The sequence below is a fragment of the Netta rufina genome (genome assembly GCF_964035555.1).
Source record: "Netta rufina genome assembly, chromosome: 2".
Classification (NCBI taxonomy): domain Eukaryota; kingdom Metazoa; phylum Chordata; class Aves; order Anseriformes; family Anatidae; genus Netta; species Netta rufina.
In genome coordinates this window covers 48170666-48196110 of record NC_140124.1, presented here as the reverse complement: position 1 = coordinate 48196110, position 25445 = coordinate 48170666, and the positions used below count along the sequence as shown (strand labels likewise).

General features: G+C 39.4%; 1 protein-coding gene across 4 annotated transcripts in view; it reads left to right on the top strand.

Moving 5' to 3' along the window:
- The first annotated feature begins 3407 nt into the window (after window positions 1–3407).
- ATP9B (ATPase phospholipid transporting 9B (putative)) overlaps window positions 3408–25445 on the top strand; it is a 164968-nt gene continuing 142930 nt past the window's right edge. For 2 of the 4 annotated variants that reach the window (XM_084282525.1, XM_084282524.1), the window contains exons 1-2: window positions 3408–3534; window positions 19800–19973. In XM_084282525.1, coding sequence (XP_084138651.1) covers window positions 3440–3534; window positions 19800–19973 — 269 coding nt within the window. In that variant the 5' untranslated portion in view covers window positions 3408–3439. Of the gene's footprint in view, window positions 3535–5021; window positions 5062–12595; window positions 12673–19799; window positions 19974–25445 lie in introns of all 4 variants that reach the window. The other 2 variants (XM_084282526.1, XM_084282527.1) reach the window with 2 other exon arrangements.

Sequence of the window (25445 nt, the reverse complement as noted above, 5' to 3'; positions counted from 1 at the left end):
GGTTTAAACTTTCTTACTGCCTTTGGCTCTTCCTATAAAGACAACAGGATTCTTTCCTGCACTCTGTGTTGCTGTGCTAAGGTTTTGCCGGGGATTTTTTATGCCTCTAGATGTCTTGGACTAATCTGCAATTTCCTGAAAATTTGGAGGCAGATTCTGAGCTGGTTCATCACTGACAAAAAGTTCTATATTGAGGTTCTTTGCAGGATGGGGTGAGAAAATACCTAGTATAAAAATATACTTGTTTGTTTGATTGTTTTTATAACTCTATATGAACCTTCCTGAAACTCATTACTTTTGCTTTATATTCATGATTTTAGTAGCACATGATTAAATTTTAGATTTATGATTTTAGATTTATGATTTTAGATTTATGTTAGTGTAACTGATGTTAACATTTGGCTTTGAGAATGACAGTGTAAAATGAATTATCTTCAAACTGTCTTTCATCTTCCCCTCTGCCCTAGCCCAGACATGCAGAGGATTAGGAGGGAGGGAGCACTTAACCTTGAACATTTACAGCAGAAGTAGAATGGCAGCGAAAGTATAAATTATTATAAAATGCCCTCTGGGGACATCAGGCAGAACTAGTTACAGACAGATTTTGCACCTGTAGCAGATCCATGCAACAAATGAAGAACAGTCTCCATACCTGCTCATTTCTAGTTAAATTGAGAGTTCACAAGATCCATAAATCATAGGTTCTGAATTACTGCCAATTGTTATACATAAAAAAGATGCAAAAAAAGAAATATGGAAAGGGTGAAAGTTTATTTCAGAATGGTGTTATGATGATATTTAAGTGATAAATGTTATTTAGCCAGTACTTAATGATGCATACAAAAGAATTTCTCTCCTGATTTTTTTTTTTCATTCTGCAAAATAATACCTGCCTGAGATGCCTGACTAGAAAAATCCAGATCAGAAGTAAGTTTATTCTGTGACCTTTTAGGATTTCTAAATAGAAATAGAGATACTATTTTCAAAATGCAGGCAGGTTTGTTATGGACATCTTGTGAAGTCCTTAGATATCATATGCTGAAGTCTCAATTCCACATTAAAAAAACAAACTAACAAAAAAAACCCACAACTTTTTATATAAATTTTAAGATGTTTTTCTCAAAAAATAACAAAACAACCACCATAAAACAGGATCACATGAAAATCTAGAGGCAGAACTAAATGATGATAAAGGCCACACAACCAAAGTATCTGATCTGAGGAGCTTTTAGCACTGTATGAAAATACTGATGCAGAAAAGCAGTGATCAAGCTTGATCAAGAAGCTGAGATAGTTTCCACTACCACAACCGCATGTTTTAAACATATATTTGAAATAAGCAAAATTGCATGCATTTAAAATGATAAATGTTCAATTTTTTTAATTCTTTGTCCTTTGGTTTATTAAAAACTGTCAACTTCTCTAATTACTTACCAGCAATTTATCACGATGGTGATATCATCACAATTTGTTTATCACTACAGCAGCTAACCAAAAGAAGTTATGGAAATGCTTTGCTGTCCTAGAGGTGTTCAATATACCACTGAACATGGTTTTGAGCAACCCGAGATCAAACTCGACTTCTTTGAACAGGGGCTTGATCTAGATGATATCTGGACATCCCTTCCAACCTAAATTACAATTCTATAATTTTGTCAGTGTACTACTGTCAACTTTACAATGATTATTGCAGTTACAGAGCTAGATAAATCTCTGCCCCCTTTTTGATGTTTCTGAGTGTAATCCTTCAAATACCCACCAAAATCTTGACACACAAAGTCTTGACACACGCTCTTTTATTCATTCCTGTGAGCTCTGTGCCTCCATATCCTGTGCAACTGTTGCTCCTTCTCTCCTGCTACAACTTCGAGTGTTCTAGTTCCGTTGGTGACTCCAGTAACCACATAGTGTCAAAATATTGACAGTCAAAATATTAAATTAAAATATTAAAGTCAAAACATTGCTTAGAAATATTTGCACTTGGCAAGTGATCTTAAGCATTACCAGTGCTTTATGATCTTCACTCTATAAGATCGAAGCATCATTCAGTATATTATCCGCTGTACAATATCCACTGCGTACTAAGGTGCCTCAATACTGACCATTCCCTTGTGTTCTAAGGTAGAAAGACACTCAGAAACCACCTCTGCCTTTTTTGAATAATCCCAGGCCAGTAGGAAATCTCTTGGGACAAGGATGTGCTGGGCTCTGTGACTCTCAACGGCAGCTTCCACATCAGAGCCATGCCACGTGACTGGTAGTGGGGCTGCCTGCAGAATAACCTGAATTCTTGTGAGAGGAAGCACAGCACCAGAGACTTCTGAGGGCCATGTTGCTGACATGCTGGCCCTGTCCCACAAGATAGCATGATTTACACAGATTTTAATGTCCTTTGTAAACTGCAGCTGAGATATCTCCTACTCCGTTCAGTTCTTTGAGGTATGTAGCTTGTCATTTATTTTTTTACACAACATTTTGATATGCAGCTTTTCAGGTCACATGTATTTGTACTGTAAAAATATATTTTTTAGTATGGTAACATTTCAGTCTGAAATATCTGGCTAGCCAGAGCAACATTGTTTGGCATCGGGGAGTGCAACCTTCACCCATCTGTTGTCCTTGGATGCCAGAGCTGCTGCTACCACACTGCACACCTCAGGTCTCAAACCAGGAGACTAAGGGCTTCAGCAGCACCGTTAACATCTTTTTGCCATTTGGCATCTTCAAAGCGATAAAAGGAAAAAACCCTGCACCCTAGAAAACTTACTGCCACCTTTAAGTAATTTGCATGATCAAGAGATTCGTTGTCAAAGATCTTGGTCTAGTGAATAATGCCTATAGGTCCTGGCATTCTGTAAAATAGCTGAAGACTTTTGCCATTGGAGAAATGTATTTTCCTTTTTCTTCCCTTATTTATTTATTTGTTAATATTGAATTTACGTTAAGAAAGGGATTTATCCCCTTTCTTTATCCTTTTGCAGGCAGTCTGCACTTGTGATGCTGTTAGGCCTTTTGCTCCTCTGGCATCCGATCTCATATCAAACGATGACACCTTACACTAGGTCTGTGAACTCACAATCTGCCAAATATTTATTTATATATTTTTTTTTTCCTTCGGTGACTTGTGCATCGACCTTTCCCTTACGACACCCCACAGGCTGTTTCGTTACCCCCCTGACTTTACACAACTCCCGTTTCCACCTCCCAACACCTCCGCCTCGCCACACCCGCCCCTATTCGGTGACAGAAAACCACCGCTGCCCATCCCCAGCGATTTTATTTCCTTGAGGGGCCGGCCCCATGTCCCCATCCCCATCCCCGTCCCCCGCCCCCTTGTTTATGCCGCGGGCCCCTCCCCGCCGCTGCCTTCCTGCCGCCGTGACGTCAGGGCCGGGCCGCACCCGGCGCGGCGGTGGCGGCGGCGGCGGGGCGCCCCAAGATGGCGGACCAGATCCCGCTGCAGCCGGTGCCGCGCCGCGCCCCGCGCCGGCCGGCCTATTACAGCAGCGCCTCGGCCGCGCGGAGGCACAGCAGGTACGGGCACGGCGCGGCCGGGACGGGACAGGCAGGGTACGGGCACGGCGGCGGCGGCCCCCGAGGGGTGGTGGAGGTGGTGGCGGTCCCAGCCCGTCCCCCGCCGCTCTCCTCGTCCCCGCGGAGCTGCCTCGTCCCGGCGGTGGGGCGCGGGGCTGGGCTGGGCTGAGCCGTGCGGTGCGGCGCGGTGCGGTGCGGTGCGGCGGGCGCTGCTCCCGGCCGGGCGGCTGCGGCCTCCGCCTGCCCGGCCCCGGGGGGCTCCGCGGCCCCCGGTGCCCGGGCAGCCGCCGCTCCCAGCGCGATGCGGGGCGGCTGCTGCGCCGCGGTGCGTGGAGCTGGGGATTGCCTGAGTGTCAGGACTGACCCCGGTGTGCTTAAAATGCGCCCTGTTTTGGGGGGGAGAGGGGTCAAGCAATTTGGGCAAGGCAGTTCAAAGCTTTACTAACAAAGTCTTCAGCCAAGGGGTCAATGGGGTTTTCTTGTTTGGTTTTTTTTTTTTTTTTTTGCTTTGCTGTTCTGCATGACTTCAAGGAATGCCGTCATTGTCTGGAAGGAAACACTTTACCCCCATACTTCTTCATATGTCCCTTTGGCAGCACTCCTACAATGTCAGTTATGGTTATAGCTGTTTGAGTTGCTTTTCCCTTCCCTTGTTTTTACTGTTTTCGTTTTTATTTTTTATTGTTTATTTTTTGTTTTAAGACCCTAATTGTGGGCACAAGAACTGGAGGGAGCAGCTGTGATGTATGAAAGTAAATGGACTTCCTAAGCACAGAATAGTTGATGATGCTGTTTTAATTCAAATAATCCATGGTGAATTAAAAAAGCTTTTTTTTGTCCAAATGGAGTACCTAGCAGAAAATGTAGTGTAAGACTATGCAGAGCATAAATTAATAGAGAAGTTTGCAAATGTTCATAGAAAATAACTTATAGGACAGTCTACAGTAGTAGTGTTCCCTGTTTCACTAGTATTTGAACGTCTCACAATATGTAATGGGCTTATCCTCTGTTTTAAGGTAGGGTAACGTTATCATTATCACGCATATTTCTCAGAGAATTGAAGCAGGGAAGCTCTTCGTGCGATCTATAAGCCTTTCAGTAGGTGTTCACCTTTGGAAGAGGAAGGGAAGTGTTATATAGTCAAACCCTTAGTCTGTCAAAGGTATCAGGTGATTCTGTTGTAGGTTATCCAGGAGCCAGTTTTGGTAACTTGAAAAGTGCTATATAGATATACGTATATAGATATGGGCCAAGTTTGTAAGTCAAGTGAGTACATAGGTTTGTGGAAGGTATGCTTTCAGGCAATAATTGCAGTTATTTATACGAACTGTTTAAACCTGGATGTATGAACAGATTTGGGAAGCTGTAAGATCCAGCAAGAACTACTGATTCGTTATAGATCTGCTTCTTACCTTCTGTCTTATTACATCAACACTTCCCTTCAAAGTTTATGGATTGAATTCCTTGCATTTTGTTATGTCTTTCAGAGTTACGGTCTCTAAAAATCTGTATGCTTTTCAAGTACAGGTAATATGTATTTATTTTACCAGTCCTCCACACAAATGATTTTTTTTTTATGGTTTTAATTAGTTCTGTTCAACTACTTATAGGCTCATAAAACATTTAAAAGCTAACAGGTACATTTATTACTTCTGATTATTTTGATCACTTGGTTAAAATTTGTGCCCAGAGGGAGAAAGGCCATGTACTCTTACTCATTTTAGTTACTTAATTTTGTATATGTTTTAAGGTGAGTTGGTTAGGTTGATCATTATCCTTCAATAATACCATGGCCTGGATTTTAGAGCACCTGCTGTGTGCTTCGGAAGGTGTTGTCATGGACCTGTTTTTTAAAAAATATTAATAAAAAAATGCTTGTCTAGATTCTACTGCAGGTGACTTGTGTAAAGACAAAGAGGAAATAGAGCAAGGCACGTTAGTTCAGATACAACTCGTAAATCATGACTTAAAATTATAGTTGGACTACATATCCTAAGCCTTTATGCATGTATGTTCATCCTACTTTTCTAACTTGTATCTTTACCATACACTTTTAAGAAGCCTTGCTTTCTGGGCTCTCAGGAATCTTTGACTTTCCATGATTTGTTTGTTTCTTCAGCAAAGAATTCACATTTTGAAAATCGCCTCTTTTGAAAGCTTATACACAGATTCGGAACTGCAGCATGGTAGTGGTTTTTAACTTGAATTTGTTGCCCTGCTACTGGCAACTTCAGATAATGCAACATAACAGTTGCTAACCTTTCACAGCCTCAAAGCTACTTTGCAGGACAGTTTCTTTTGCTTGAGCTAACCAGTCTGTGGAAGTCTGCCTCTGTCGCTGTAGGTATTCCTGCTGTAAGGCCAAAGGTTTTGTCATTGTGTTTGGACTTACTTTGACTGACTGTTATCACGTACTGTAAAGCTGGAACGTGTTTTCCCCAGACACCTAAAGAAACTTTGTGATGCTATACATGTGAGACTGTATGATGCTGTGTAAGATTGGACAGAGAACTGATCATGTTCCACTGTTAGAAACCAGGGAAATCCATTTTGAAGTAAAAGTTTGTATTCCAGTTACTAATAATTGCACTATTATGCAATATATTCGAATTTAATAGTTACAGAAAGCTTGGAGAAAGTGATGGTGTGCCACTTTATAGTGGGTTTATGTGGCAAGGTTTTGGTAGCGGGGGCCTGCAGGGTGGCCTCTGCGAAGAATCCAGGAGCTGCCCCATGTCAGATAAGGGCCAGTTCTAGCCAGCTCCAAAGGGATGTACTGCTGGCCAGAGCTGAGCCAATAAGCCATGTTGTTTGTGCCTCTGTGAGAGCAGATTTAAGAAAAGAAAACAACTGCTACACAACAGCAGCTGGGAGAGAGAGGAATGTGAAACAACCCTGCAGACAAGGTCAGTGCAGCAGAAGGTGCTCCAGGCAGGCAGGCAGCAGCAGTTCCCCTGCAGCCTGTGGAAAGGCCCCTGGTGGAGCAGGCTGTCCCCCTGCAGCCCATGGGTCCCACATGGAGCAGATCTCCACGCTGCAGCCCCCCCATGGGTGGAGGAGCCCCCGGTGGAGCAGGTGGATGTGGCCTGGAGGAGGCTGCGGCCCATGGAGAGCAGGAGCAGGCCCTGGGCCGGAGCTGCAGCCCGTGGAGAGGAGCCCACGCAGGAGCAGGGGTCTGGGGGGAGCTGCCACCCACCCGTGGGGGACCCGTGCTGGAGCAGTTTGCTCCTGGGGTATAGGTGGACCCCATGGTATGGAGCCGTGTGGGAGCAGTGCTTGAAGAGCTGCTGCCTGTGGGCAGCCCCTGCAGGCTCAGTTCAGTTCAGGAAGGACGGCATCCCGTGGGAGGGACCCGATGTGGAGCAGGGGCAGAGAGGGACCGTGAAGGAGTGGTGGCGATGAAGTGTTAGGGGCTGACCGCAGCCTCCATTGAGCAACCGTTGTGCCCCTTTCATCATATTTTCTCCTCATTTTCTTTGATGAGGGGGAATGAGAGAGCAGCTGTGGTGGAGCTCAGATGCCCAGCTGAGTAAACTCTCTGCACACTTGTTTCAACACTTTGTTCTTCAGCACAAAGTATCTATTATTTACTGGAAAAATAGTTGCTGCTTATGTTTATGCCACAAAGGGAAAAGAGGACCAGAGAATTTCCACGATCACTGTAAATGTGCAGTGAGACTGACACACTTGTTCTCATATGTTAGTTTAGTATCATCAGGAGACCCAGAGTAATTATTGGCCAAACAGAGAAAGAAATGTAAATGTGCAATGGCTGTTGCTCATGTGTGATGTAATGTAAGCAAACCAAGAAGCTTGGTAGAATTTTGAAGCAGATAAGGGACTGAGTTCAGCAGTGGTCAACCCTCTTTTATCTGTAAGCAAGTTACTGAGTTTGTTCAGGTGTCCTGCACTTGTTACTGTCAGTGAATACCTCTATTTGGTCTACTAATAGTGTTAAGGTGTTGGGACACCTGAGCTGACCAGAAAATCAGGTCTTACCAGCTGTGTCCAATATTACATAAATTCATTTGCGCTCTAGGTATTCACAGAGGTATGCTTGTGTCATGAATAATATTCATTCACTGGAAGGAATCTTCTCACATAATTAAGTGTAGTAAGGGTCATGGCGGTGTACTTACGAATGACTTTATGCTTATGAATGGAGGTGTATCAGGTGGCTGTGGTAAAGCAAGCTGTGGAACACCTCTGCTGTTGGCTTGTCAATTTCCTCGCTGATAGCAGTTTCTTAAAAACTGAGTTGCCCTACGTTTAATTGTCAGTCTTGTACGCCATTAGCATATAAAACAATCGTGTGAGAATTAAAATAGAATAAAATAACAGGCTGAAGTTTCCTTTGCACAGGTAAATGTGGGATACTTGTTGCTCAATGACTGGTGGTTTGTAGCTTATTTCATGTTGCGTTCACTGAGTCCACACACTTCCCTGATACATACAAATGTCAAATTTGAATAGTACATAGAAACAAAGATGATATATTACAGGATTGCTGTTATTATATTTTTTCATTTATATGGAAGTCACTCCTAGTGATCTTGCAGTCCTTTTGTTTAAGATTTCCTAAGGTGTTTGGCTAGGTTTCACGGGGAATTAACTAAAGATAGAGACAAGCAAATGCCAACAGATAATACTTGATGTATGTACAGTGATTCTGGGACTTATTTAATTTTTGCTGCTGTCTGAAGTGAGCTTTGTTGAACTACTCTGGTAGTTGCTGTTTCCTCCCAGTTGTTTCTCTTCATGAGAATGACATGCTCTAGTTCTGAACTCCAATGTGGTTTTTGTAGTTCAGGTAGTATTTTGTATTGCAGTGACAAAAATATTTGCTGGTCTCTTTATTTCAGGTGTAATTATTAAGATTAAAAACTTGCACAAACAACCCAAAATGTTATTTGTTGATGCCATGCATAGATCAGAGGTAATAAGATGTAGGTTCTCTTGTAGAATGGTGTTCACAGAGAGCTCGTGACTTATTTGGCTGTAACTGGGTCTGGAAAGCCTTGCAAAACATCCATGACCATTAAAAACACCAAACATCAATGTATATCTGAGTTCATCTGTTGAATGAGTGTATGCAAGTGATACTTGGTGGTACTTTCATTTTTTATTTTTTATTTTGTTAGTTGTTATGATACTCTTTTTCTGAATACTTGTGAACGTTTGGAATAAAAGTTCATAGAGTCTTTGGGTAGGTACTGATTTTTCAGAGGTTGCATTTCAATATGCTCTTCTACCTCGTGTATTAGTTGAACATGTCTGCTTATTTCATCCTGATTTTGAAAATGACTGAAACTAAAAGTTTACTTTATAATCTTTACATTAAAATTCAAATTAGCATAGCTTCTGTGAGAAAGCAGTTCCAAGACCAAAGTAAATTTACTTCTTAGTATTTGTGTTGAAACTACTGTTAGAAAGTATCAGTAACTTCTTTAAGCATCTGTTTCTTTGCCAAAAGCAATAATTGTTTAGTGGGGGAACATAAGCACTGTTTTACTACTTTTTTCATGTCAAAATAGAGTTGTTAACCATTTACTCAAGATATGGTCACAGAAGCTCCTTAAAGTTGAACAACTGTGGGAATGTGGTGGAGTAAGGTACTGGTTGTTAGTTGTCTGCATGTGCACTGACATACTTGAGCTTACTCATGGAGAAAGCTACTATCATCATTTTAGGGCACTTTGTTTAAATGGGAGCCACTGTCTTGTGTGTTTTATGTTGGTGTTTGTTTTTGTGTTGTTGTTTTTTTTTTCCCCCTCAGTGACAGGCAGATGGAACTGGTGACTAAGTAAATTTCAGATTAGTCTAACCAGATTTTCTGTAGGTCAGTATTTTTGCTTGAGATAGCAACTCAAAGCAAGACGTATTGGTATTTTCTGTGATACCACAAATTACAAATGTAGGTTCACCTGATAAATACTAAAAGTATCATAAACTGTGTGCAAAGACAAAACTTATATTCCTTGTATGTTGAGGAATAAAACATAAAGCTATATGTTATGCTGATACATTAAATGCAATGCACATTTACATCAAATACACGTTTTTAAACATAAGGGAGAAAAGATTAAAAATAGTGCAAAGAAATCTCTGCAGGATTGTAGTTAGGAGAATCACTGAATGGTTTGGAAAGGACCCTTAAAGATCATCTAGTACTGTTAAAACATTCTTATAAAATAGATCTGTCCTGTACGTTCGTTCTACAGGAAAACTATTGTCCCAGTGATTTTTACTGATTTCACTTGAAATTCGAAGTGTTTGCCTCTTTTTGCAAAGCAAAATTTCATATAAAAGAAAAATCAGCCGTTCTTTTGCAGGGTGTGCTGTCCTTTGTCATTAGCCTTCCTTTAGTTATGTTTTTGGTCAGAGATTTACTGTTGTTGTTAGGAATGGTGTCACTGAGTCATTTTTAGTCTGCATCCCTTAGATGCTCTCTCTTAATTCTAGATCTTTCAACAGGGCTGTCTGGTTGGCACCTTCACATTTGGGATGTTATATTTTTACCATACTTGTTAGGTCTGCATTTTCAAGGCTCTCTCAATTTATGTCAAACAGTTTTTAGCAGTGAATTTTTTAAAACTTTCTTCTCGATTTGTCCTATGTTCATTGCTCACATATATACATTCCTGGATTGAGTGTTACTCTGCTTTCTGAAGACATGAGACTTAGGCTAACATTACCTTTTGGGGCTGGTACCTGTAAGATTTAGTACAGGTTTAGATTCTGATATTTTTGTCTGGGAAAAAGGTCAAAGTGGTGTGATGTATAACTCCTAAAGAATGGCCTTGCCATATGTTACTGCTTTCAGAGCTTTTACATGGTGTATTTTGTCATATGTTATCCTAGTCTCTGTGCCTTTTACTTTTCAGAGCAGTCTTTGATTTTAATCATGCGGGTAACCAAATTACGTACATGCAGAGCTGCTCACGATATCAACTGTATTTTTACATAGAAAGACACTTGTATTTGTGTCATACTCAGGAAATGGTTTGCTGTACTTTGCCTGCAAAAGTACATTTTGACAGCATAGTAACTCTAAGTGATTTTCATAATAAGTTGTAGTTCTTTGACTTGATATTACTTATAATTATGTATTCAGAAAAGATCGGCCTTTTAAGTTTATTCTAGTTACTCTTTACACACCAAGATATTCTTTATAGACAAGCAGTTGTAATCTTGAGCATGATTATTAGAATAATCTGAATCTTGATCCGAAACACTTATTTCTAGGCACAAAAGTGTTTGAGAACTTGCACCACTGAAGTTCAGATTGCTATTGCAGATGATGCTAGTTTTTTCAGTGAGCACGTATATCAGTGTGTAGTGAACTTCAAATATATTTTCAGGTTGATTGTGTTTAAGCTGTATTTTTACCCTATATTTGCATGCCTTCCTGTTTTTTTTTGTTTTTTTTTTTTTTTATTATTTCAAATACAGGCATTTGTGTTCTTTGGGCAGGCGTTTGGATCTCTTAGGGGAGAAAAAGTAATTGATTGAGCTGCAGTATCAATAACAATACCCAGTAACAGTGATAAAATGGCCCTGTTGTTGTGACCAGTGATGTTCCCTGCTAATTAAAAATAGGGTTCTAGTGAATGCAGATGTTTCCTCAGGTCTGCTGTGTATGAATAGAGATCCGCTCTTCCTGTCACGGACTGAAAAAGATGTTCCATTAAGGTGTGTTGTGCTTTGTAAGGTGAGGAAAGGGGAGTAAGGAATGGTGGCGTTTTTCATGACAGCTTTCTTATGCAGATCCTCTGAATTTTTCTTCCATTTATAGCTCTGGCAAAGAGGTGAGTGCTGGGGAAGAGAAAATTATTATAGGGTTGATCAAAAATGGTGCCTTACGTTTTTCCAGAATCTCCCTCTGCATTGCTTGTGAAAGGCTGAGGGTACCTTGATATAGTTTGTCTATTGCAGTAAACGTTGTTTGTTTCAGTGACAAACTCAGTTGTAAACTTACATACAGTAAAATTCCTTTTTTTTTTTTTCTATTTTGTTGCTCTGTTGACAAATGTGCACTATGATAGGAGTGTTGTAATAGGCTTTTAAAGATTTGGCGATGTAAGGACGTAAAAGCAAAGTTATCGGTTGAAACTCAGTACAGAGACTTAGTTCTACAAATCTTTAGCTTCCATAAAAGCTGTCCAAAAGAGTAATCTGATTTATAATCACACTACTTCAGTTAGTGTTGTCTTCCATATGGAGGCCTCTAACAGGCCTGTCCCTGATGGCGTATATGAATTCGTAGCAGAATTGTTTTCTCTGTGTGTGTATAGTTGGGCCAGGACTTTGAGAGTTCAGAGACTTCTGAATTGATACTGATTAGGTGTGCATTTGCATTGCAGGCACAACTACAGATAAACAAAAGCAAAGCAACAAGCTTTTTTTTCTGTGTTTTTTGGGGAAAAGGTTAAAGGAAATTCTTCAAATTCTATGCGTTTACCTGTAGAAGGCTTATCTGTTGTCCACTTCTTTTATAACCTAGGAACAAGGTGATTGCTCTGTAATTCAACCAAACTTCCTGCTTTGTAAGTCATAGAGATGTTTGAAATTACAGGGAAAAAGGTAATTTCCAGTCTTTCGAAGGGCAGAGTAATATTTGGGGAAAAAAGGTATTTATAATTTGATTGTTCTCATGTGACTTGTCTCCATAAAATGATTTATTTGCTACATTAGGAGTTTGAATGAAAGGAACAGTTATATGAAAATAAGTTGCATGCTTAAGGATGAATATAGATTTAATACAACTTTTCTTGCTGCTGTGGAACATTTCATTTTTTTTTTTTTTGTGGGATTGTCAATAAAAAACGCAGACTACAAGAGCTGTAGCTTTTTTGGTTTCTCCCCTAAGAAATAATTCCTGCTCTTAATATAAATGGGTCTGCCCCTTTCTTCATTATTTCTCTTATTGCACTGCCTCAGTTTGAAAATTCGTGCTTTATTTTTGGACTGAGGAGGTGTTCATGTAGGTTAAACCTTGGAGGAATTACTAGAAGTAGAGCAGGATAGGGCTGAGACAGATCGTGCTGCCTACCCCTTCCAGTGTCCAGAAGCAGAGGGAGTCCTGTGCCTGGCGGCAGCAGCAGGGATTGAGCCAAATGTCCAGTGCTTCATTGTCAGGTGAGTTGAACCAGATAAATAGACATCAATGATTGCCTTGCACTTTTCTACTTTTTTGGATGTTTGAATCAGAGGAATGTTGCTCTTTTAGACTAACAGTAAGCTTGTAGAAAATGAAAATTAACTAGGCATCTAAATAAGTAGCCAGACTAGATTTAATGAATTAAATGAATTCAAATAGTTTCCATTAACAGTTATGGGATACATATAACGCTGCATCCACATCTGCTCTGGCAAGCAGCTCCCAATGAGCTATGCTGGACCTCGTTCTCACCAATAGAGAGGGGCAGTTGGAGAATATCAAACTCAAGGGCAGCCTTGGCTGCAGTGACCATGAAACGGTGCAGTTTGGGATCCAGAAGGCTGTGAGGAGGGAGAACAGCGTGCTCACTACCCTGATTCTGCTTCAGGAGAGCAGACTGCCCTATTCAGGGATCTGCTTGGTTGAGTACCATGGGACAAAACCCTGGAGGGAAGAGAGGCCCAAGAAAGCTGGTTAATACTCGAGGATCACCTCCGCCAACCTCTGGAGCGATGCATCCCAACAAAGAGGAAGTCAGGCAACAATACCAGGAGGTCAGCATGAACAAGGAGCTCCTGGCCAAAATCAGACAGAAAAAGGAGGCCTACAGAAGGTGAAAGCAGAAACAGCCTAGGAGGGATGCAGAGACATTGAGCAGTCAGGGAAGCTTCAAGTCCTATTAAATTTTGTCAAGGACACCAGGGGCAACAAGAAAGGCTTCTACAGATACATGTATGTCAATGATAAAAGGAAGACTAGGGAAATTGTGGGCCTTCTCTGTAAGAAAATGGGAGACCTCGTTACCTGGGATACAGAGAAGGCTGAGGCTCTCAATGACTTTTTTTGCCTCAGCCTTCACCAGCAAGAGCTCTAGCCACATAGCCCAAGTCCCAGAAGGCAAAGGCAGGGACTGGGGGGACTGAAGAACTGCCCACTGTAGGAGAAGATGAGGTTTGAGATCATCTAAGGAACCTGAAGGTGCACAAGTCCATGGGACTTGATAAGATGTACCCGCAGGTCCTGAGGGATCTGGCAGATGAGGTTGCTGAGCTACTGTTTATCATATTTGATAAGTTGTGGCAGTCTGAAGTTCCCAGTGACTGGAAGAAGGGAAGAAAAAACACATTTCTAAAGGGAAGAAGTAAGACCTGGGGAAGTACAGGGCAGTCGGTCTCACCTCTGTGCCTAGCAAGATCCTGGAGCAGATCCTCCTGGAAACTCTGCTAAGGCACATGGAAAATAAGGAGGTGATTGGTGCCAGCCAGCACAGTTGCACTAAGGGCAGATCATGCTTGACAATCTGGTGGTGGATTTCTCAGATGGGGTTACAGCATGGGTAGATAAACAACTGAGGTCATCTACCTGGTTATGCAAAGCATTTGTGCACAAGCATATCCTGCATTGTTTCTAAATTGGAGAGAAGTGAGTTTGATGGATGGACCACCTGGTGGGTAAGGAATTGGCTGCATGGTCACACTCAAAGAGTTGTGGTTAAAGGCTCAATGCCCAAGTGGAGATCAGTGATGAGTGGTGTTCCCTGGGGGTTGATATTGCGACTGGTATTGTCTAACGTCTTTGTTGTTAACATGGACAGTGAGATTGAGTGCACTCTCAGCATGTTTGCCAATGACACCAAGCTGTGTGCAGCTGACATGCTGGAGGGAAGGGATGCCATTCAGAGGGACCTGGACAGGCTTGAGAGGTGGGCCTGTGCGAACTTCATGAAGTTAGACAAGACCAAGCGCGAGGTACCTGCATCCTGTTCAGGGCAATCCCAAGCACGAATAGAGGCTGGGTGGAGAATGGATTGAGAACAGCCCTTAGGAAAAGGACCTGGGAGGTGTTGTGGTATGAGCAGCTTGACATCATCCAGCAATTTGTGCTTGCAGCCCAGAAAGCCAACCATGTCCTGGGTTGCATCTTAAGAAACTTGGCCAGCAGGTCAAGGGAGGTGATTCTCCCCTTCTACTCTGCTCTCATGAGATCCTACCTGGAGTCCTGCATTCAGCTCTGGGGCCCCCAGCACAAGAAGGACATGGACCTATTAGAACAAGTCCAGAGGAGGGCCATCAAGATGATCAAGGTGCTGGAGCACCTTTCCTATAAAGACAGCCTGAGGGACTTGGGGTTGTTCAGCCTGGAAAAGAGAAGGTTGCAGGGAGACCTGATAGCAGCCTTTCAGTACCTAAAGGGGACCTACAAGAAAGCTGGAGAGTTCCTGCTTTGTCAGGGATAGGACAAGGAGTAATGGCTTTAAGCTAAAGGATGGTAGACTTAGATATAAGGAAGGAATTCTTCACTCAGAGGATGGTGAGGCACTGGAACAGGTTGCCCACAGAACTTGTGGATGCCCCATCCTTTGAAGTGTTTAAGGCTGGGTTGGACCAGGCTTTGAGCAACCTGGTCTAATGTAAGGTGTCCCTGACTATGGTGGGGGATTTGGAATTAGATGACCTTTAAGGTCTCTTCTAACTCAAACTATTCTGTGATTGTTTAATATTAATGTTCCTTTTTTTCTTAGGAAACCATATTTCTGTCAAGATGGCTGTCTTCATACCTGATTTAGTAGCCTCCATGCTGAGAGTTTTGATGTCTTTTCTCTGGCTTCTTTATTCATGTTGCTTTCAGTGCTCCTCTATTTTAATAAAAGTTTCTAGGATTATACTCAATTGATTTGTCACTCAAAGCAAATCAGCACTTCAAGCAATTAAGTGTGGAAAAATACTAGATAACAAAGACATAACGATTTTTGTCCTCTTCCTAGTTATGAAAAATACATTATTCATTATACTATTGTTTTTAAATACTGAAGCACAATTTTCTAGCACAATAGCAAAATTGCTTTTGAAACAGAATAAATTGCTTGCCAGTTCAGAGGCTGTATTTTGAAGTCAGGATTACTAAACATGATGGTGCTTATGCTCATTACATTCCCTACTTGGTGAAGCTCCATATTTAAAAGTGCAAAATGAGATAATTGTGAAAAAATGTTTATAATGGCAAAAATGACTTTATGATTAGGACATTGATGTACTCCACAAATATTACCACATTTAGAGTAGTATTAAATATTAAATCTGTGAATTTATTTCTCAGCCAAGTCTGTTTCCCTTAATTCTCTTGCATTAACGTCTTCTGTCAAGAAATAACTTTTAACCATGTTTGCTTTGTTACCTTTGTGTGTAAAGTAAATTATTTTCCAAGTCAGACACTTGTTCAACTTTATATAGAAGTAAAAAGGGTCTCTCTAATGCTCCAGAATGTTGCTGCATGCTCCAATGTGGCTGGCAGATTGTGATTTCACTGGATGGTGTTACAAATACACTATTAATTGTTCAGATGTCTAAAAGCAAAATACAATGAAAAAGAAAGCTCTGTATTAAAGCACGTAACTGTGATAATGTAATTTGCAAATTCAACCAGGAGAGATTATAAAAGCATTGAATGTGAATCTGTTTAAACACAGGCTTGTCTTTTACCGAAACTCAGCGTAATGTCTTTTTTAAAGCAGATATTTTATTGTCAAGTGTGTAAGGTTTGAGTGTTAAAATTAGCTTAGTTTGAGAGTAATCCATACAATTTTGTGTAATATACGTTGTAACCTGTAATAACTGCCTTGTTTTAAGAAGGTAATTTGTATAGTGTTATCTTTTTCTTGATGACCATTTAGAGTAATGAGAAGGGAAGAAGTATTGTCAGATTGCCATATCACACTAGACATCATATGCACCTTTTTGCAAATAACATGGTCAGTAAAGTTCTATTTTGTCATGTTTGTTTTAAACTGTATTTTAATACTTTTGAAGAGGGTAGTGTTGATGTCTTTTCTGAAAGCATTTTCGACTGCATATTTCAACTTTCTGGTTCTGGGACTTCTCTGCCCTTCAGAACTGCCTCCCAAGGGACTCTACCAGCCAGTGTCCTGAACAGCTCAAAGTCTGCCCTCCAGAAGTCCAAGACAGCGGTTTTACTGGTCCCCCACCTGCCAAGAATAGAAAACTCTGCCATTTCATGGTCACTCTGCCCAAGACAGTTTCCAACCACCGCATCTCCCACCAGCCCTTCTCTGTTTGTGAGGAGAAGGTCTAGCGGGGCACGTCCCCTGGTAGGCTCACTAACCAGCTGCGTCAGGAAGCTGTCTTCCATGCTCTCTAAAAACCTCCTAGACTTCTTCCTCTGAGCTGTATTGTATTTCTAGCTTATGTCTGGGAAGTTGAAGTCTCCCAAGGTAACAAGTGGTGACAATTTTGTGACTTCTGCCAGCTGCCTGTAGAACTCCTCATCTGTCTCCTCATCCTGGTTTGGCCTTCTGTAACAGACCCCCACCAGGATGCTTGCCTTGTTGACCTTCCCACTGATCCTAACCCACAGGGACTCAGCCTTGTTATTCCCAGTCTCGAGTTCCACAACATCCAAACTATCTAATACAGAGAGCCACACCACTTCCATGCTGCCTGGGCCTTCTGAAGAGCCTACAGCCAGTCATTGCAGCACTCCAGTCATGAGAGTGGTCCCACCACGTCTCCGTGATGGCAACCAAGTCAGCCTGCCTGTTGCTCAGTTCAAGTGTTTTCTCCATCTGTGTTGTAAAAATTTACTTTTGGGACCTTGCTTGTTTCATATAAAACTGTGATCTTACTGCTTAGTCAAAGATGTGTACTGAACATACCAGCATACCCAGCAGGTGAGAGAATGGACTGAATTCCTCAGTTGTGAGAAGTGTTTTTTATTCTGTACAGCTCTATAAATTCATGTTACACTGTAGATGTTCCCAGGTACTGGAATTCACTACTTCTAAACTGGTAGCATGTATCCTGGCATGAATTTGGGCTGTTGCAACACTTGCTCTTCCTGGACAGTCCCCAGGTACAGCTTGGCAATTGGAGCAGTCTAGGGATGATTCCCTTTGAACTCCTTTAGCAAGGAGTCATCCTGCTACAGGCTGCTTTGTTGTTTGTAATGCTTGGGAACATTCATTCAGTTTATTGATGTGGATGTAGGCCTACTGTATATTCAGATGTTTAGAACTTACGTTACTTTTTTTTTTAATGTGTACAAATACACCAATGAATGGTTTATTTGCGCTTTGTTAATTACTGTTATACAAAGATTGAGTTTAGGTTGCTGGGGGGGGAAATGAGATAGTCCTTGTATGCATATTCCAAAAGATGAAGTACCGCTTTCACACAAAAAATCAGCAATTTTGAAGCTTCACATTTGCCAAACACTTCTTTTGTGACTCAAACAAAAAAGTTTTTTTCTGAGCTCTTAAAATCATCATTCGCTACTCCTAATGCAAGAATAAATTCAAGAGATCAGTTTTAGATTACACAAAGAATAGAATGATGAGAGTCTTCTAGACTTCCGAACTTCAGTGTTTGAGAATTAAAGAATAAAATACACATGCAGAATCTCTTTATTCTAATCAGATACTTTTTCATCAACTGGTCTTATTTAAAGACTGCTTAACTACAATTATCAATAGTCAAGTAATAGTTTTTCTATATATTTTTTTTGCATCTGTTGGGTTTAATATTTGTTATGTATCTTTTTAAGCATTGATGCAGCCAGCTTTTCTAACTGTTTTGGTCAGATCTAGGATGATTTTCTGTATCATGCATTTGTATTAACATCCATTAGGGTTATTGTGTTTGTTACTGCATACAAATAGATATCTTTGCTTGACTCTAATTCTTTTCAAAGATTTTTTCCAGTTGATATCCTCATTTGTTCTTTGAGTAGTCTGTAACAGGAAACCTGAGTAATAGTTCAGTTCTTTCATATTTTTGTACCATTAAGCCAATGAAAGTGAAGAAGTTACTCAATTTTCAAGCACTTGGGGGAGTTTTCTTATCAAATACTCAGGTGTTTTATCTGGCCATAAGAGGCATTCCACAAGTGTAAAATTGAAGTGGTAAATGCTTTCTGGAGAGGGAAGGACCGTTGTTAGCCTAGTTTTTCATAGGCCCCATAGGAAAGTGTTTTAACCTGCTGAGTATTTCTATATAGAATTATAAAAGTAACTAATGTTTTACTAACAAAAACTAATATACTGATGAGTTGTGTAGAAGTTGTGGCTCAGAGGTCTGCACAGGCAGGAACAGACACAAGTATAACAGGAAAGTAGGCTGAAGCTCAGTGGAAATACGAAGTTTGTTTCCGTGAAAGCTCACGTTATTTGCATCTGCTACAAACTTTGCCAGGTGTCCTGGTTTCAAGTAGGGTAGAGTTAATTTTCCTCCTAGTAGCTGGTATAGTGCTGTGTTTTGGATTTAGGATGAGAATAACATTAATAACTTGATGATGTTTCAGTTGTTACAGAGCAATGCAGTCAAGAGCTTTTCAGCTTCTTGTGCTATGCTGCCAGCGAGGAGTCTGGGGGTGCACAAGACGCTGGGAGGGGGCAGACCCAGGACAGCTGACCCAGACTGGCCAAAGGGATATTCCATACCATATGGCATCACACTGAACAATTAATATGGGGTGGCTGGGTGGGGTGGGGGACTGTTGCTTGGGGCTGGGCTGGGCATTGTTCAGTGGGTGGTGAGCAATTGTGTTGTGCATCACTTGTTTTTACATAGTATTATTACTAGTGTTATCGTTATTATTATTTCTCTTCCTTTTCTGTCCTACCAAACTCTTTATCTGAACCCATGAGCTTTTACTCTTTTTTTTTTCCCCTGATTCTCTCCCCCATGCTGGGGATGGGGGTAGGGAGGGTGAGATGAACAAATAGCTGTATGGTGCTTAGGTGCCTGCTGTGTTAGACCATGACACAAAACAAATTCTAAGAAAATCTTGCAAAGAGTCCTTTGAAAGTATGATGTTGCAGCTCTGTATGTACAAATTCTATATAAAACAGGAATTTCTCTGTAATGATTTATATCAAGGGCTGGATGATTGCAAGCCTTTTTGCTGTATTACCCATTTTTAACAAATTGAAAGTTCTTGATGATACATTAGGACAAGTGCACAAGATACTTGGATTGAAAACATCTTTAATAAAATTCCATGTAGTAAAAATTACCTTTTGTTACTTTATGAGATTCCTGGTAATAAAAAAAATGTTGGTTATTGATGTACTGTTCTTATTTCATCTTGCCAGGTACCAAGTGGAAGATGAGTCCTCTCATTTGGATGAAATGCCGCTAATGATGTCAGAAGAAGGCTTTGAAAATGATGAGAGTGATTACCACACTCTACCAAGAGCCAGAATTTCTCAAAGAAAGAGAGGCTTAGAATGGTTTATCTGTGGTGGCTGGAAGTTCCTTTGCACTAGGTTTGTTGCATACTAGCACTTTTTATTAAGCTATTCAGTGAATTACCCAAATATTAATTGTGTATTGTCTGATATGCGCAAAGTACAGGAGTACAGTATGCTTGTCGTGTAACTTTTGACTACTTTGCTTGCATTTGACCCTCCTAGAACATTATTAGCAGTTAATAAAATGTTTGAAAGAGCTGCTGTGTATTTCTCCTGTGTGTTTTGCTGACTTTCATGAAGGAGGATTTTAAGGGAGATCAGATACTGGACTTGTACTGGTCCCAGGTCCATAACAGCATGTAGGCATGGTTGTCACTTTTACTCAAAACTACATCAGGTGAAATGGATTAAAACTTTCCTTGATTTTTTTGAGGGTGCTAATGTGTTAAGTTGACAAAATGCAGATTATAATGAATTTGATGTTGTTGCCAAAATGAAAGAGCAATAACAAATGATTAGTTATAATTTCAGCTTTGAAGGTTTAAAAAATACTTGTAACTGTTGGCCTTAGAGTGAATCATGGGTGCAATTAGCTCTTGTGATTCGGTTCTTATTTATAAACTTCATGCCAGACTCAGATGTATGCAGTTGCCTTGGCATAGAAACTTACTAACAAATTGCTAGAAAATTTCTAATTATAGAATTTGCCATCAGGGTGTTTAAAACTAACATTTTATCTTGAATGATAATTAGATTAGATTTGAAAATCAGTCATTTGAAAAACAGAGTGAGTGGACTACTTCCAGTGAACTCAAACTTCTTAGCAGGTAGTTTTAGAATTGGTTTAGATAGACATTTTCACAGGTAGTTTTCATGATACTTAATACATTCCAGAAGGCCTGTCGGTCTTGTTTTACTTAATCAATTGAAAGCTTTATTTTTGCACTTTTCGTTCTGAAATAATTTTCTTATATAGCTTTACTGTTTACAGAAAAATACAATCTGTGTTGATTTCTTCTCTCTGTAATGACTTAACAAAAATCCATGTATTAATGGAAATAAATTGTTGGGAAGTAGAAGGAAGGAAATGGGGAAACAGTAGAATAAGAGTTTGTATATGTAGATGATTTTTGGAAGTAGTGTTTTTGTTGTAGAAATACTGTATTTTTTATATATTTTAAAGTGTTTTAAGAGGCTGTTAATTTTTCTGGAAATATGTTAAAATGTAGATACCTGTCAAACATACTTACGGTAAGTTTAAATCTTTGAGTATTAGTTACTGTGATAGACAGTTTCTCTGTTTAGCTCTTACTTCTAAATGAGCAGTCCTTGTGTGTCTTACACTTCACAGGACTTCAGTTATGAGACCTTGATTTTAGATTAACTGTCCTGGATCATGCTGAATATAGTTATTCCAGTTATAAATGTCATGCATTTTAGCTTTTGTTTTTCTAAGGAAGTGAGGCATATGTGGTGGTCATTCTCAGTCTTTATGCACTTACTTATTTTTCTGGTGATTTGAACAAAAATGGACCGAAGGATGGAGATACCAGTTGTGTTCCTGCAAATAGTTTCATAAAAATAGGCAGAATAGTCGAAAGGACACCCTGTAGTTGCCCTGACAGAGGCACTGAAGAATCTCCAGTGTGTGGAGAGGGGCAGGCAACTGCAAGACAAGTTTGTTTGAACTCATTACTAATCACAAAAGAATTTCACAAAGGTTATTGATGCTGAGGACTACAAAATTTTAAGTTTTTTTACTTATTAAACCTGATAGTTAAATCTGAGCTTTGAGTAGAGCACAAGCCTAGTTAAAAAATGTTTAAAATGCTATTTTTGAGAATGCAAAGAAGAAAGAAAATGTATTATGGATGAATCGATGAATCATTTTGCTACATTAAAATGTAGCAACATCTTTGTACACATCTTTTTGCTGAAGTAGCTTTGCTGATATGCTCAATTGAATTTTGATACATTAAGGAGTCCTTTCAGTCTTACATTTGTACATAGAGGCATTTTAATCTCATCGGAATGTTCTATAACAGGACATAACAGATTTTTTTTCGCAAAAAAAAAAAAGATAATGACCAGATCCTAGCAGAAGTCTGAAATTTCAGTAGGACTTCAGCAGGTAGAGGATACTCCCACAGGATAGGTGCAGAGATCTGCATAGGTGAGTTGGAGAAAATTAGCTGGAAAATGGTTGCCATGGTACCTTGCAGAGATCTTACCTACTAGTCCAATCAGGCTGGATAAAAACCTCGTTTTGGGTGATGTTCTGTGTATGTAAATACTTCTTGTAGTACTAGGGAGGTTTCTTCTTGGCTGAAAGCACCCTTCTTGGGCTTTGTCCTTGGTCAAGGATGTGCATTCAGTGTTAACAGTTACTGGTTTTGGTGGTTTCTCATTATAATTAAATTCCGTGAATGTTTATTGGGAGCCACTGAATGCTAGAGCTTTTGAGTTGCCTACTTGCAGCTCATAAAATTGCCTAGGAACATTTGGAAGATGATATGGGAGATGTGAAGGCTGCAGTATTGCCATATATGGAATTATTACTTATACTGTGTAGCAGAATCAGGGTGTAAGATATTGGTTTGGTAGAGGATTGGGTATTGATGCCTTCACCATTGGAATGGAAAGGACTATGTGAGAAAATTATTTTCATTTGTGTTGATGGTAGATTATACAACTTCTGCAAAGAACTGAAATTTACTTGCTGCCAGAAGGCAAGCTGCATTTTTTGTAAGTGTAATATTTGATTAAATATCAAATTAAATCAGACAGCATAGCAGTCTGAAACCTGTTCAGTTCAACAGAATGTAAAATTTATCCTTGTTTCTGTGGAAATTAGTAGTAACTCCTACCTGAAATTGGATGACATTTAAATTTCTACCCCACCCAGAGCTTCCTTTTGTGTCTTAACTTATATTGTAAGTTTGTTTTGTTTTGTTTGTTTTCAAAGCTGTCATAGAAAGGTGAACACAACAAAAGACTGCATTTGTCTGAAGCCAAGCTCAAGGGGCCCTTTTTCTTTCGGATTCTCAGGGAAAATCTTGTGTTTGAGTCCAAAAACACTTTACTTTTTACAATCAAACCAACCCTCAAACCCACTAGTTTACTTGTTTTGCATTGTTGGGATTAAACTCATTTTTGGGAGTGGAAACTTTCCATCTTACTTTGCAGCTTTACAATTGTATATTCTATATATTTTATTACTTTATTATTACTAATAATCAGATGGTTGTTTAATTGAAAAAGTTTCACCCTTTTGGCAGGAGCAAATGTGGAATATTTTTCAAAGCTCAGTGTACATTAAAATTGATATTGTAAAATCCATTATTCGGCTTTTAACTTGTGTATACAATAGACTGTTGTTGACCAGAACTGAATGGTGTGAACTTTATTTGCAAGTCTGCAGCTTTTTTAACACTTGAAAAAAAAATCATAATTAAATCAAATGTCTTTGATTTTGAACAAACTGAAGACTTAATTCAAACAATAAAACTTTTAACTTCAGAAACTGCATATTTCTTGCTTTCATAACAAAGTTAAAAGAAAACTGTGGTATAGCAGCTGTTTTGTGGCTGTAATCATTTCGCCTTTAACTTACAAATTCTCTTCAAGCTTGTGAAATTATAATGCACATAGATCAATACTCTGGAGTTCTTTGGGCTGGATTGATTTCTTTCTCATGAGATTTACATTCCACTTGTTATCAAAAAACACTTTGTCCCTATGAAAATGGTGCCATTGAATGGCATTTCCATATGAAGTGAAGGGGATATCAAATGCTCGGATTAATTTGGGCTCTAAGATGGCCTGTACGCTTCCAATTAATCTGCAATGCATTTGTTATGCAGAAGCATGGGAAAATGCTGATCTTTTAAGAATGACATGACCACTGTGTTGCTTTTGGCCTGATTACTGAAGCTACCTGTTGAGTACAATAATTACAGTATGTTTTCTTTGCAGAACTAGTTTCTGCTACTTAAAACCTAATAAGGAAAAGCTGACCCTTGCACACAATATAGAGCTTTTATATTATCTTTCCATTCTGATGAAAATGATGTTTTGTGAAAGATACTGGCAGTTAAGCTTGTAGGATAAAAGTAATGAAAAAGGGGGGAAAAAGTCCTTATTATTAGAGCTGCAGAGTCATTTGAGACTTTCACTTTAGCTTTTGACTTGTCAAGATGCACTGTATTTATGAAAAGTTAAAGGTCCTTATTTAGCAATTGCTGCATATTTTTTGAGTATAGCGTCAGTGACTTATAGACTACCGTAGTTCCTTCAAATTGGAAAATAAAAATGGTAAGAAGCAGCTTGTTTAAAAAAACAAAAACAAAACCACCCCCCTGTTTATGCCTATACCTTAAAGTTCTTGTATCTCTTAGTTCATTTATTCATATATACAATCTGTTATATTGATACATGCATCACAGTTTAGAGCTATCTTTTTTTTTTCTTTTTAAAAAGCAAGCTTTTATGTATGTGTTGAACTTTCTAGGCAAGAACATTTGAAATAAATGCTTAAATCAACAAAACGTGATTTTTTTTTTAATCACTGGATTTATAGCCTAAGGTGTTTCCATTAAGGATTTCAGGACAATCAAGGATCAAGTTTGTGTTGATCATTGTTTTTGGGATTTTTGAAGTTCAGAGAATGTTATTCCAGTTTATCTCCTGATGCTTGTTTCACTCACATTTAGTGGTTGCAGAAAGCCCACAAAAGAGTCAGTAGTCTTTCAAAAATTTTCATATTATGGAACGTTAATTTGAGAACAGATAAGTGTGTGTTGAGTTTCGATAATCTGAGTTTCAAAAATGTCAGCTAGACTGTTGTTCTTAAAAATCTGAGTAAATGTGAATTGGTTTGGATTTGAGGCAAGTGCCCCTCTCTTAGTCTTCCTGTGATATAATAATGTTTACCATTAAGACTGTAAATGAAAAATACTGACTTTGACTTTTGAGGTAGTAAAACTCATTGGAACCATTACAGTATTGATTTGGGCACAACCTGTAATATTTTCACTTTTTCTTGTGCCTGAGAACTTCAGTGTTTTTAGCTGTGTCAGTCCTTTCTATCAAAGGTATCACAGTTGTTGCCTAGTCAGACATCATTCTTGTGTCTGTACTTTTTGTCATTTGCTAAACTGATGGTTGTTATGACATCTTTTTCAGCTTCTCTATCAATCTGTAATGCAGAAGGTAGAAGAAGAGGAAACTCCATGGCAAGAAAGGCACTATTTCAGTTGCTTTAGTTAAATGCTTAATTTTAGCAATAGAAAACTCCTTAGTATTTGTGCAAATTATTCTACAAAAGAGAGATTTGACTAGTCAAATGTTCACTCTTTTTGCAGTTCAAATTCCAAACTGATTAATTAAATTAATTAAACTAAATTTTAATTAAAAATAAAATTTAAATTAATTAAACTAAACAATGCAAGATTTCAAAGGCCATCAGCATATTTCTCTCTACAGGCTTGTAGACAGGAGTTGTCATGCTTCTGTTTGCTTTCCTAGAAAAAATCATTTTCCTCAGAA